Source organism: Doryrhamphus excisus, chromosome 11 (assembly GCF_030265055.1).
Source record: "Doryrhamphus excisus isolate RoL2022-K1 chromosome 11, RoL_Dexc_1.0, whole genome shotgun sequence".
Lineage (NCBI taxonomy): Eukaryota > Metazoa > Chordata > Actinopteri > Syngnathiformes > Syngnathidae > Doryrhamphus > Doryrhamphus excisus.
This window is the reverse complement of record NC_080476.1, coordinates 3546633-3559796: the sequence shown is the minus strand read 5'-3', so window position 1 is coordinate 3559796 and position 13164 is coordinate 3546633. Positions and strand designations below refer to the sequence as shown.

The 13164-nt window shown below is 44.2% G+C and overlaps 1 protein-coding gene across 2 annotated transcripts; it reads left to right on the top strand.

Annotated features, from left to right (window-relative positions):
* Positions 1-103: 103 nt before the first annotated feature.
* scaf4a (SR-related CTD-associated factor 4a) lies at positions 104-12666 on the top strand. 2 transcript variants are annotated; one of them, XM_058088250.1, is made up of 19 exons: positions 104-304; positions 3876-3959; positions 4038-4082; positions 4165-4326; positions 5320-5446; positions 5523-5659; positions 5753-5914; positions 5988-6067; positions 6179-6242; positions 6463-6633; positions 7137-7207; positions 7280-7470; positions 8409-8509; positions 8586-8699; positions 9772-9928; positions 9997-10112; positions 10175-10319; positions 10381-10530; positions 10632-12666. In XM_058088250.1, exons 1-19 carry the CDS (start codon positions 275-277, stop codon positions 11708-11710), a joined length of 3186 nt encoding a protein of 1061 aa, XP_057944233.1. In that variant the 5' UTR covers positions 104-274; the 3' UTR covers positions 11711-12666. The 2 variants fall into 2 exon arrangements, with proteins under 2 accessions (XP_057944233.1, XP_057944235.1); XM_058088252.1 differs by having other exon boundaries at positions 105-304; positions 10175-10316.
* Positions 12667-13164: the final 498 nt, after the last annotated feature.

Below are 13164 nucleotides of genomic sequence, written 5' to 3'. Positions count from 1 at the left end.
AGGCAAAAGCGCGATTATACTGCCACCAATTGGCGGTGAGATGTTCTGCAATTAGATACTCATTTGTTTTGCAAGGAAGCCACATCCCCGCCATCTGCTGCCCAAACGCCGGAACAACAACATAGAATCCCGGCATGCATTGCGAGCCCGCCGACCCTGTAAGCTAGCCTGCTGGATGCTAAGCTAGCAGAGCGGACATGTTGAAGCAACCCTTGCTTGGGTAACCATTGCCCGCAGCAGGTGCTAAGTGGACGTCGCCGGGCGTTGGACCACCATGGATGCCGTCAACGCCTTCAATCAGGAGGTAGGCTGCCTTCTCCCGGCGTCGCTTTGAAGGCATTACAGCCACCAGGGCTCTGGCTAGTGGTGATGGAGGTGGAGCAGCCGTGTTGCATTACGGTTAGCCGACCTACGAGGGCCTTAATGGTAGCTAGTAGTCGTCGAGCATACTGGATGTGTTTTTAAACATATTTGTAGTTTACCTTTTAAGATTAACATCACTTAAGTACCATTCTAAGGAAATCAATTCTAGTTAGCTGGCTTACACACAGGGTCCATTGTGTACCGTTGAACTCGTCAACATGTTAACGCTAGCTTGTGGGAACCATGATAAACAGTCATCTATAATGCTCATAATCGTCACTGTGGTCTTGGTTGATGCATAGATATGAGATAATATTCTACTCATCCAAACGGGATGTTGTTGCTGTTGTCTCTATCTTGACCAAATCCCTTGTTGCTGCTAATGGTGATCCTCGTTTCTCATGAACTGTCAGCCTGATTATTGGGACTTAATGACGGCTTCCTCCTCATAATCTGCAGATCTTGTACAATATACAGTAATGCTTTATTCTAGCTACGTAATGTTACGGGGTAGAATGGAATGCAAGAGAATGTGAGGAAGTGACGTTTATCGGCATACTCAATAATAATGTGTCACGTGTGTTTTGTCACTGTTAAATTGACAACAGTGCATCATAATATTATTGATAAATGTAGATACAGTACCGTATTACAGTGGACCACAGGGCACGGCCAAATCCTTCAAACAGAAAGGATCCACAAACACTATAAAACATGCAAATCTGTCCTATGTGCTAAATACAGTGATTAATAGGAGTTTGAACACGCAGGACATTTCTGTTTTGAGTTTGTTTGTTTATTTATTTATTTCTCCATCCCAGACAAATTTGCCTTCAAAATAACTACTTAGGTGGTATGGGCTGGAAAACACAATGTGGTCATAGTTTGACTTTTTACCCAATCATGTTTCAAATTTGACAATTATACTACAAAAGTGGGTATTTTACCCAAGTTTTTCTAAAGTTTATCTCAAAAGTGTTGTATTTGGAGACCCTTGGCCAAGTGTTTAACAACGACATAAATAAAAATGTACTTTTTAATTCGGCCAACTTTCTTCTGGGAATCTAGTTAATGTCCTAAAGACATACTGTATATCCCTCAGGTCTGGCGCCCCAGATAGCCTGGCTAAAGTCCTGGTTTGTTCCGTGAACTTGTGGCATATCTCTCATGTGGTTGTTTTTGCATTTGCAGCATTTTGCATTTTTAATTATGTATTTGTTATTGATCCTGCAATGTTTATGTGATTGCAGCACTTTCAATTTGCAGCATATTCCTGTTGCATGTGTTTCATGTTGTGTGCATGTTTTTGGTATGGTATCATTTCTGGCTTTGGAGCATTTGGATGTTCCTGCGCGTTTTACCCTGTCGGCCACCATACAAGCACAACCTCATCAGATTTACATTCCAGAGTGTTATTCCAGTCAGTATAATTAGTATTTACTTGGTATATTTTACCAAGCAAGGGTTTCCTAGAGGGTTTCCTCTAGGCTGTGGTAGTGGGCTGCATCGGAGGGTTGACTCCCACTGCTGTGTGCATTTTATTATTTGTTTGTTTGTTATGACAAATAACCATTTTTATTACTCATTTATTCACTTATTGAAAATGTTTCAACAACCAGAAGAACAAGAACTAAGAACATTGCAAGACAGCAAAGTTGCTGAGGGCACTTACAATTAGTAATGTCATGTCTCCTTTTGTTACCTATTCAGGTAACATCCAACTATGCATGGAGGTCTGGATTTGAAGTTATAGTCAAAATGAAAGTACAAAAACACACTACAGGCTGATCCAATTTTGATGTTGGATCCAACTTTGATCCTTCAAACAAGTCAAAATGAGGCTCAGTAGAGTGTGTGGCCTTCGCGTGCCTCCCTACAACGCCTGGGCATGCTCCTGATGAGGCGGCGGATGTTCTCCTATGAGTAGGCCTGTCATGATAATGGATTTATTGAATGATACAAAATAAACAGTTCAGTAATTATGAGCCCTGGATAAATTGACATATGAGTGTATGCCTGTCTGTTCCATCTGTTAGTCTCTCTGTGGTACACAGGCTGGATAACAAGAGGGTTCACTCTGCATCACTCTCAAGCCGAATGCCACAGTTCCAGTGTGGATGTGCACAACAGCCTTCTGCCGACAGCCATTGCTTACTGAGGCGTTTGATCAGCAGAGTAAATATTAAATGAAACGGCACAAAAATGGTGCATGTTCAGTGTTGTGAGCGCGCTGCATAGCTAAAAAAAAAAAATGTAACCTTTCAATACAGCCAACATTTGGGGAAATGTTAGACAGCAGGAACGGCCTCGGAAAAAACGTACATGTACATGTCACAAACGACAATAGAAGTGAGTGAAAGAAGACATGAATCTCACACATGTTGTGCAGCCTGTCGTATCCAGAATTTTTACACAGCTCAAATATGACCCCTACGATCGTTAAACAATCCACTGCATAACTGTTTGGTTGTATTGATTTTTTTTCTTAACACAGATGATGTAGCATCGGTGGGAGCACTTCCTGTTACCCAGAGTGCTTTGCGGCACGGTTTTTGTAAAGTACATGGTTAGAGCTCACATGATATGCTGCATTATACGTTGGTAGTGTCGTGTGTTTTTATCCACCTATCGGGTTGCTGTGTCGTTCCTTTGACACCGTGAGTAGGAATGGTGCCTGAAGTGGTGACTCCTGGCGATTCATAACAGTTGTGCACTGCAGTTGAGTACAATCTAGTGGCTCAAATGTGATATTACACTTAATTTTTATGCTAATTAATGTTTTATTTTAAAAGTATGATCTTATAGAATACCGTGGATAATAAATGGCCCAATTATCGATCAGAAAAATGCGTTTATTGTGACAGGCCTAGCTATGAAGCTTCGTACCTACAGTCGTAGTTCTTCTTCACTGTGCTCTTATTTATACTACATACCGTCAATAAATTACTATTGCATGGAAGAGAGTGTAAACAAGCGGGTGAGGATTCCCATACTATCGGAGTGCAGCGTGAACAAAAGGACAGGAGCTACAGGAAGCATGTTTATTCTTAGCCCGCTTGTCTCTTTGCTGACTCCCGTCAAGTGACCCTCAACACACACAATCCCTCCAGCCTTCAAAATAACAGCACATCTTGTGGGAAGGTACAAAGTAAGGGCGTCTCAAAAAATGGCTTATGAGTTTGCTTTAAAAAAAAAAGTCATTCTAAATCGCATCCAAGGGCAATTTTATATTTTAAATAGTCTTCAAAGTAAACAAGCATATATAATCATTAATACTAGATATTACTTAATGTAGTTTTCAATTTGTTAAAAAAACCACCTAATTTTTAAGGTGTGGCAGCTTTTATTTTGTTGTGGCGCTGCGCCACAATCAATTACACAACTGCATTGACACAGACAGATAACACTTCCACACAAAAGTCATGAATACCTATGAGACATTGGCTCTGTTTTCCGTCTGATTTCGTTATATAAAAAAGAATCATAGCAGGTGTCATCTTTTATGTTTGTAGTTATTCTCCTTGATGGACTCCAAGCCGCCAATATCTCGGGCCAAGATGATCTCCATCACCAAGTCGGCCATCAAGGCTATGAAAGTAAGTCGTGTCTTTGCATGGAGAAAGCAAAAGCGTTTATTTTTTGTCAGTCAAATAATAACATGACCTCTGTGTCAGCTTTACAAGCATGTGGTTCAGATTGTGGAGAAGTTCATCAAAAAGGTGAGATCAAGAAACTACAACTAAAATCTACCTGGTTCCATTTGAGCAAACTTGTAATGAGCTCGCATGTTTTTGTCTCCAGTGTAAGCCGGAGTACAAAGTTGCGGGCCTGTATGTGGTAGATTCTATTGTCCGCCAGTCCCGGCACCAGTTCGGCGCAGACAAGGATGTGTTTGGACCCAGGTTCACCAAGAACATCACAGGAACCTTTGAGAATCTCTGCCTTTGCCCGCTAGAAGACAGGGTAAGAAGAACCTCCAATCACGAACATAGTTGTCTTAACTGCTCAACGTTTGACCCAGGAAAGTGTAGTGTTCTGATGCAAGTCGTGTGCTTTGACTGTCGTAATAAGTGAATTGCTAGGCAATGCAGTCATCTCTCTCTCGTTTATAGCAGTTAATTGGTTCCAGACCCAACTGCAATAGTTGAATTTTGCAATATGGGATTGAGTGTTAATAAATTGATTAATTGTGTAGTTACAGCATAGAAAAGCTGTTTATGACAAAATACGATTTCATGTCCTGTAGACATGAAATAACTCTCCTATAGTCACCATTACACTCCTATTATTCATTGTTTACAACACACCGGCCAACTCTTACGCTGCAGGGACTCCAGGCAGCGGCTAGCAGGTAAATAGTTGAATTTATTCATTCCCAACACCTTACCACTTCCACACAGAATGGGAGGAGAACTTTTTTCATTCTATAACGTCGGACATTCCATGGCAGACTTTATGACTTCATGCAGTGTTAAGCTAATGTAATGTAAGGTAATGACTCAATGTTTTGTGTCATTACTGCCACCTAGTGATCAGAATACTACATATCACTTGTATTTCAATATGTTATGACTAATAAAAGACAGCAGTCTACCATGAAACAGCTAAAGTATTTATTAATTTATTGGGGGGGGGGCCTCAATTTGCGAGGGACGACTGTACTACAATATGGACACAGTTTTAATATTGAGTATGCATGTGTCTGGGAGGTAAATCTCTCCACGTTCGAGTTGACTTATCAATGTACATTTGATTTTTCTATTATTACTTTCTTTTATGTCTATTGTTTACCTGCCATTTCCTGTTCTATGGGTATCGCCACAATTTTTCCACTCATCTAAAGTACACCAAAGAAATAAAAAACATTTTGATAGTTATTGAAATGCTCTCTGATTTGAAGCCACAAGTCTGGGACTGTCATACTTTAGCTGACCTGGTTTGGCGGATTGCTTATAGAGTAAGCTGGTGCGAGTATTGAACCTGTGGCAGAAGAACGGCGTCTTCAAGAGTGAGGTCATTCAGCCCCTCCTGGACATGGCCGGCAGTGGGGGTGCAGTGCCCTTCACAGGCTTCGACGAGCCAGGTGATTGTTTATGTTCCCTGTAATGTTCCCTGATCTTTCCAAATAGGACCAAGCTGATAATTGTTTGTCCCTTCAGGGTCCCCTCCATCTCCAGCCAAAGAACCAGTCACCACAGTGACAGCCAACTCCACCATGGCGCCTGAGGGTCAGCTGGAAAAACAGGACCCCTTCGCCGCCGTGGCGCAGCTCTTCCAGGCCACGCAGGGTCACCAGGTGAGTATATTTATATCAGAGAATCTTGTGAATATTGTGAAAAATGTAGCCTAGCGATTTCTCAATCACCATGCTTGTCCTTCCATCACTTAGCTTCAGCAGATGCTCCAGAACTTTCAGCAGCAGCCTGTCAAAGCAGACACGGCCCCTCGGCCTCCCGCCCCTCAGACAGACACCCAACACGTCACCCCCGTCTTTAGCCACACTATCCAGCATCCTCCTCCACCCTCCCAGCAGAAGACGGCATTTGACAGGGTGAGCATTGGATGCTGACAACTTGAACGTAGCCTCCACAAAACGGTCACACTCAAACTGCCTTTGCCTCAAGACGCTGCTGGATCGTTTCGACTATGACGACGAACCAGAAGCTGGTGACGACGCCAAGGGTGACTCCTCGCAGCCCTCTTTGTAAGACTGTGATAGACTTGTTTACGGACTATGAAGTGCATGTGTGTTGGTGAATAGTTTGACAAAGTGAAAGCTGCCAAGCTGATGATGTCGTTGTTGTCATGACAACAGTATGCAGCAGCCCGCGTCCCTCCAATCATCCATACTGAGCATGACTCAGGACCTCTCACAGCAGGTTTGTGATTCCATAAGCAATAATTAGGCTACAGGAAGTTCAACAATTAAACATGAACTTCCTTGTTAAAACAAAAACATTGTATTCCGTTTCTCTAATGATTTCTAAGGCATCCAACTAGTTGAGCATCAATATATTGCGCCCTCTTGTGTTTAAGTATTGCAGTTGAATATGTCCTTCATACTACATACCACCATCATCATCCGCATGTCCTCCTCAGGTTCCTCTCCCTCCTAACGGCCAGCTCCCAGCCTATGGTTTACTTCCAGGACAAGGCTTCCCGGTTATGATGCCTCCGCTGGGGCACATTCTACCAGGCCAGGCCCTCCCTGTTTCCACAGGACAACCAGGCTTTCAAGGAGGTTTCCCACCACCTAGCTCAGCTCATCAGGTAAACACACAGAAGAGAACAATACCTCCCTACCTGACACCACTGGTGGTGTTTGCAATTTCTCATCTGCTCCATGTACCACTTGCAGAGGAGCGATCGCGTTCATTAGATGAGACATCTTAACTTTGGGGCTGCACGAGTGATTAGCTCGCAGCCCACACAGCTAGGAGACATGGGTTTGATTCCCCTCTCTGGCATCTCTGTGTGGAGTTTGCATGTTCTCCTCAGGTGCTCCACATTTCAAAAACATGCTAGGTTAATTGGCGACTAAATTGTCCTTAAACAACTGGGATAGGCTCCAGCATGCCCACAACCCTTGTGAGGATAAGCACTCTAGAAAATCAATGGGTCTTAACTTTGACATGGTGGACCAATGAGGAGTCTTTCTATTACTTTCTCCTTTGAAAGTTTGTAAAATGTTGCAGTGGAGGAGCAATTGCAATACCGACGGCTACACTGTGTAGCCAATGGGAAAATCTAAAAACCTCTTGGTGCCATTTTAGGACTCGTCAGTTGACGCGGGATCGTCTATGAGGGATGGCAGACACAGTCAAAGGTCACGATCAGGCTCCAGGTAAGCCGCCGTTTGGTTCATTGGGCTTTTGACGAGTGCAGTTTACGTTGCAGCATCTCTTTGTAAATGCAGGTCTCCGAAGCGTAGAAGGTCACGGTCCAACTCCCGCACGCGCCGATCCAGACATAGGCGGTCCCGCTCGCGCTCCAGGGACCGCCGCCACCAATCCCCGCGATCTCGCTCGCAGGAGCGTAAGGAGAGGGAGCGGGAACGGGAGCGTTGCCAAAAGGGTCTCCCACCGTCCAAGAATGAGACGCTGAGCAGTGAGTTCTCATACGCTTGTGGCGCTTTTACTTGAGGTGTGAGTGTACAGTGCCACTGTCAAAATAACATAGCTATTGGTGCCTCGTTTTGGTACAAAATGCAGACTCAGCCCATGCAACAAGTGATATTGTGAAAGTAACGTATTCTAAGTCACGCAAGGTCCCCACAGAGAGTCTGGCACTCTTTTTAAACTTTGTTGTCCTCAACACGACTACAGCAGTGCTTAGTTCCAACATGTTGTTCCACACAACACTTTTATTTTGTTGTTTATTTTACTTTCATTATCAACCAACTGCAAGCAAGGTGCATTCACAAACACCAGAATTCTGAACATCACAACACAGGCACGTCCGCAGAATGGTGTCAATTTTGTGGAATGTATGCACTTAAAGGACATGCTATCATGAATGTACCCGTTACTACATGGTCACAGCATACATATAAAACCATAAAACTTTGTTGGAGGTTTTTGGAGGTGTTTTAATAGCAGGCTTTGTAGGCGCCATAGGTTGTATCCCATTACGTGCACTATTGAGCTGTTGCTTTTTATCATATTTTATCTTTAAAACACAGAGAAAAGTTAGACATACGTATACGGTGTTCATGTCTCATATGGATTGTGGATGATGAGCCAAATTTACAAAAGTGCAGTCTTCCTTTAAAGTACTGTGAACATTTTTCCTGACAAATTGTTGTGAATTTTATTTCATATTGGTGAACTTGTGACTTAGTTATTACATACGTATTTTAAGGACTGTTCTGTTCAAATTGCATGTCACAAAGTTGGCACTTTCTGTGGACAAAATGTGAAGTACCTGTTGAGACACCATTTTAGCATCGGCACAGTTTCAAAAATGTCCATTTGGCACCGGTGTCGGCGGATATGTAAGTGACACCCAACCCGAGAGGTCACCTTGAGTAAGTGTGTGCTGTTCAGTCTGCAGCACAACTCTGTGGGTGGGCCAGCTGGACAAGAGGACTCAGCAGCAGGATGTGGCGTGCCTGCTGGAGGAGTTTGGACAGATCGAGTCCATCAACGTAAGGAATTATAGCAAAAGTCATGTGTAGGTGCAGAGGTTGGAAATGTCCATGTGTGCTTTCTGGTCCTGTTCAGATGATTCCTCCACGCGGTTGCGCCTACATTGTCATGATACACCGACAGGATGCGTTCAGAGCCCTGCAGAAGCTCAGTCGAGGGTCCTACAAAGTCAACCAAAAAGCCATCAAGGTGAATGAACAAAAGTAACATCCTAAAATGTGATCATCTAGAGCAAGGGTGCTCATTAAGTCGATCGCGAGCTACCGGTCGATCGCGGAGGTGGTACTGGTCGATCGCTGGTCGATCGCGGCGTGACATTAAAAAAATATCATCCCAGCATCAATGCCGTCACTTGATTGATATACAGGGCAGCCATTCAGATGACAACTGAATGTTGCCCTTCGGGCGACCAATCAAATCAAACAACGTCTCTAAGTGCAGCAGAACTTACGATGTCAGCCTATCATCCATCCCCGTTACTTGATTGACATACAGGACAACCAATCAGATGACAACTGAATTTTGACCTTTAGGTCACCGCTCATGCGTAAACAACGATGCAAAGTGCTAAGCTAGTCGGCGAATTGCGAGATTTTAAAGCCCTCGCTAAAGTTTATGGTCACTAAAATGAGTGAAGGAGCTGGACCAAGTAAAAAGGCAAAAACTGGACCAAGTAAAAAGGCAAAAAACATATCACTTCCATACGGATATGGAATATTATCCGGATATTATGATACGGATATTATCCATGACTGATAAACATTTGGAAGTGTGCTTGAGGCTGGCTATCAGCAGCTACTGTCCGGACTATGCATCCCTGGCTGGTTCAATTCAGTGCAAGTCATCAAAGTAAACTCAGGTAATTACAAAAAATGTTAATAGTTAATTATGTGTGTTTTGCAATATTGGCTCATTTGGTTATGTAAGGTACATCAACATACATTGTACGTACAAATAATCCTCAATACATTTGAAAATAAATAGATGTTTTGCATTTTTGTAGTGGGTAGATCATTTTGACTCGGTCATTTTAAAAGTAGCTCGCATGCTGAAAAAGTGTGAGCACCCCTGATCTAGAGTGACATGTATGAAGATACAGTGGTACAGTTGGTTACCTCTGATAATTTTCAAGATTTTCTTTTTACAAATCACTGGTTATAGCAGACGAACACAGTGATGGATGGGAAGTGAAATGAGGTTTATCGGATATACAAAAAGTGTGTGTTGTGTATTCATGGATTCGATTGTTTTCCATCATCAGATTGCATGGGCGCTCAACAAGGGCATCAAAGCCGACTTTAAACAGTACTGGGATGTGGAGCTGGGAGTCACATACATCCCCTGGTCCAAAGTGGGGGAGGACCAACTGGAGGACCTAAAAGAAGGAGGGATGCTGGATGTAGACACTTTCTCGCCAGGTAATACATAGGAGAATGCTCTTCTTTACTGAATGTTTGCTTATGAATCTTCATTTCTTCATTTCCAGAGTGGAGCACAGTGAGAAAGGCCCTTACCAACCCAGAGCAGCTCACCCACAATGGCGGGGCAGAGTCCTCGCAGCCCGAGGAGGTGCACATGTTAGCCGCAGCTCCTCCTGCACAGGTGATTGACTTGCAGACATTTTCTGTGGTTGCAACACGTTCTGTAATGTACATTTTTCACAGGTTCCTCCAATGATTGGCATGGGAGCTGTGCAGCCTCCTGGCTTTCCCGCCCACATAGGAATACCGCCTCCTTCCTTCCCCCCGGGCATGCCCCCGCCTCCTTTCATCCGACCTGGCTTCAACCCCATGCAGATGCCTCCAGGTAGTGCCTGTCTGGCTCACTCATGTTGGTGTTTTTGACACATGCAAACCTCTACCTCTCCCAGGTTTCCTCCCACCTGGGGCCATGCCTCTCAGACCACCACCCGCTTCCAAAGCTGAAGACATGCCTCTGGGCCCTGCAGGTCTGGTCAACAGGAAACACGAGGTGGTTCCGGATGCGCCCAACTTCTTCAATAACCAGATGGGGGCCGTGGGTTAGTTACTCTCGCCATCTTCTTTTTGATGTTTTTGTCACATGAGGTGGTGATAAGTGAGATCAGCTTTTCTAACCTGGGCCGTTTTTCTTTGGCTGCAGGTAACCAGGTAGGGGGTCCTCCAGGGGGTGCTCCAGGGAATATCCAGCCCCCTACTGGTGGCTTGCTGGGGACACGGCCAGGTTTGATTCCACTGCAACGCCCCCCAGGTCCTCCTTTGCTGCATGGTCAACGTTTCCCTCCACCCCATGCACAGCAATCTCCTCTCCCTGCCATGCCCCCCGTCCCTCCACAGATGATGCCCAGGGGGCCTCACACGTCGATGATGCGCCATGACGGCCCTCCACCCAAAGGAGGCTTTGGGATGCCCCCTTCCCACAACATAAGACCTCCATTTCCTCCACACAGGCACGGACTGCCCCCTCAAGGTCCCCCTCCTCCTTTTATCAGACCAGGGCCCCCCCATGCAGTTGATGGGCCTGAAGAAACGACTGGCCGCTCTTTTCGGGGTGAGCGGCTGGGTTTGAGGGACCAGGAGCCTGATCGGGAGAGAAACTGGGACCGAGAGAGAGACCGAGAGAGAGACCGAGAGAGAGACCGGGAGAGAGACCGGGAGAGGGATCGAGGATTCGGGGGCGCAAGACGTCCATTTGGCGATGGGGGAAGGGGCGGCGACAGAATGGACGTGAGGGATAGACTCAGCAGCTGGCAGGAAGATGGTGATCAGCGGGGAGGCGGATGGGAAAAGGACAGTGACAGACGGGACTGGAGGGACCGACGAAGCAGCCTGGACCGGGAACGAGGGAGAGGGGGTGACGGGGACAGGGAAAACGGGAGAGGTGAAGGTGGCGAGAGAGGAAGAGCAGAAGGAGGGAGTCGGGAGAGCGGAAGAGCGGCTGAAGGCAAAGCGGGGGAGCGACCCAAACGCCGCGAGAGGACCACGCGATGGGATCGGGACGACCGACTGGCTGAGCTGGAGAACATGGACAAGTTTCGGAAACCTAACGCCGCACAGCAGTTGGTTGCCATGGAAACAGGGAAAGAACCTGTTTCGGAAGCCCCCCAAAAGACTCCTGAATCAGCACCTTCAGCTCCACCCCCACAATCAGCTCCTGCTGAGTCCCTGTCCTCCGAGGCTCAGAGTGAGCCGGTAGAAGCCAAACAGGAGGCTGCGTCTTAAGACTTGTATGACTTCCTGTCACACTGTCACATGACTTGTTAGTCTGTTTAACAAGCCATCACATGGAAGTTACACCCCAAGAACTGGTTGCATCTTCTCCTCCCTGTGCATTGTATGTATGCTCGCATGTTGATTTGACTTCTGTCTCTTTAGAGGTTCCCTCAGAGTAGATTTGATCTTTTTAATATGTTTTAGATGAACAAACAGTCAAATGTTTTTGTTTTTTTTACTTCAAGGCCTCGTGTGTTTGCAGCCACTCCTTCCCCACCAACAGCAATGTGTTGATTTTAAAAAGATACCAGTATGCATTTAACATGTCATTCACCTGCTTCTTGTTTTTATGAGTACAAATTGGGGAAAAAAATATTTGCTTTACAAATACACTAACCCAATCAAAAGTAGAATACATCCCATGTGAAAGCATTAAAACAATTTAGGAACACATTTATCAAGCAAGCTTTTTTGTTATAATTTGTATTGTAATTTTAAAGTTAATTTTAAAGTGATTTCTATCCTGACTTAACTCAAAGATCAATCTCTGCAAACAAATAATGAGCATACAAATGATTTAATTAAGGGATTTGGTGCTGCTGTGTGTTTTCCTAACCAAACAAGCTTTGTTTCACTGCTGAAATACTGTATGTGACTTTAGTTAACCCCAGAAGACCGACTCCTACTTGAATCATTTTAATCACAATGGAACAGAGTGACGAAATGAAGAGCACTGCTTGGAGCCGCCACTGTAAATAAGCTTTTCACTGTCCGTACCAGGGTGTGATGCTAATTGTTTCTAACCTTTTTGCTTTGAGAGCAAAGGTGAAGGACCTGGAAGGAATCGCTACAGCCCTTTTGCTTTGAGGTTTTAACTTTGAACGTTAACAGTACAAAAGACATGGATGTAAAATGTTCCGCATTTCAGCCACAAAAATGTTTTTAATAAACTATTTTTGTACCAACATGTGTCAATTTACGTTTTCCTCACAGACAATATAAGTAGGATTATTCAAGTTGCACATGTGCGGCCATGTTTCTAATACAAAACGAGCATAAAAATAGTACTTCTGGCCTCTGGCAATAGTTGGATGTGTATTCCCAAAAGAGCTTCATTTAATTTTATTGAATTAATAGTTCAGTTTTGGTAGCATAATCATAACATGCTGAAAACAATGTTCCCAATGTCCTCAGTGATGTTCATGAGGACTATTTCATATCAAATGAAGTTGGTCATTGTCGAAAATGCAACAAAATATGGGAAAATGCTTCACAACATGACTGAAAAAGTGTTTTATATATATATTTAATATTTATTTATACACACACATTTTTCATATTATCTTGTAAACTATACTTGTATATAATCCTGGGTAAAATTGTTAATTTGTTAATACTTTTAAGGTTGTTTATATTGTCTATTTTCAGATTGTTTATTTTTTACTATTTAACTGGTTATGTCC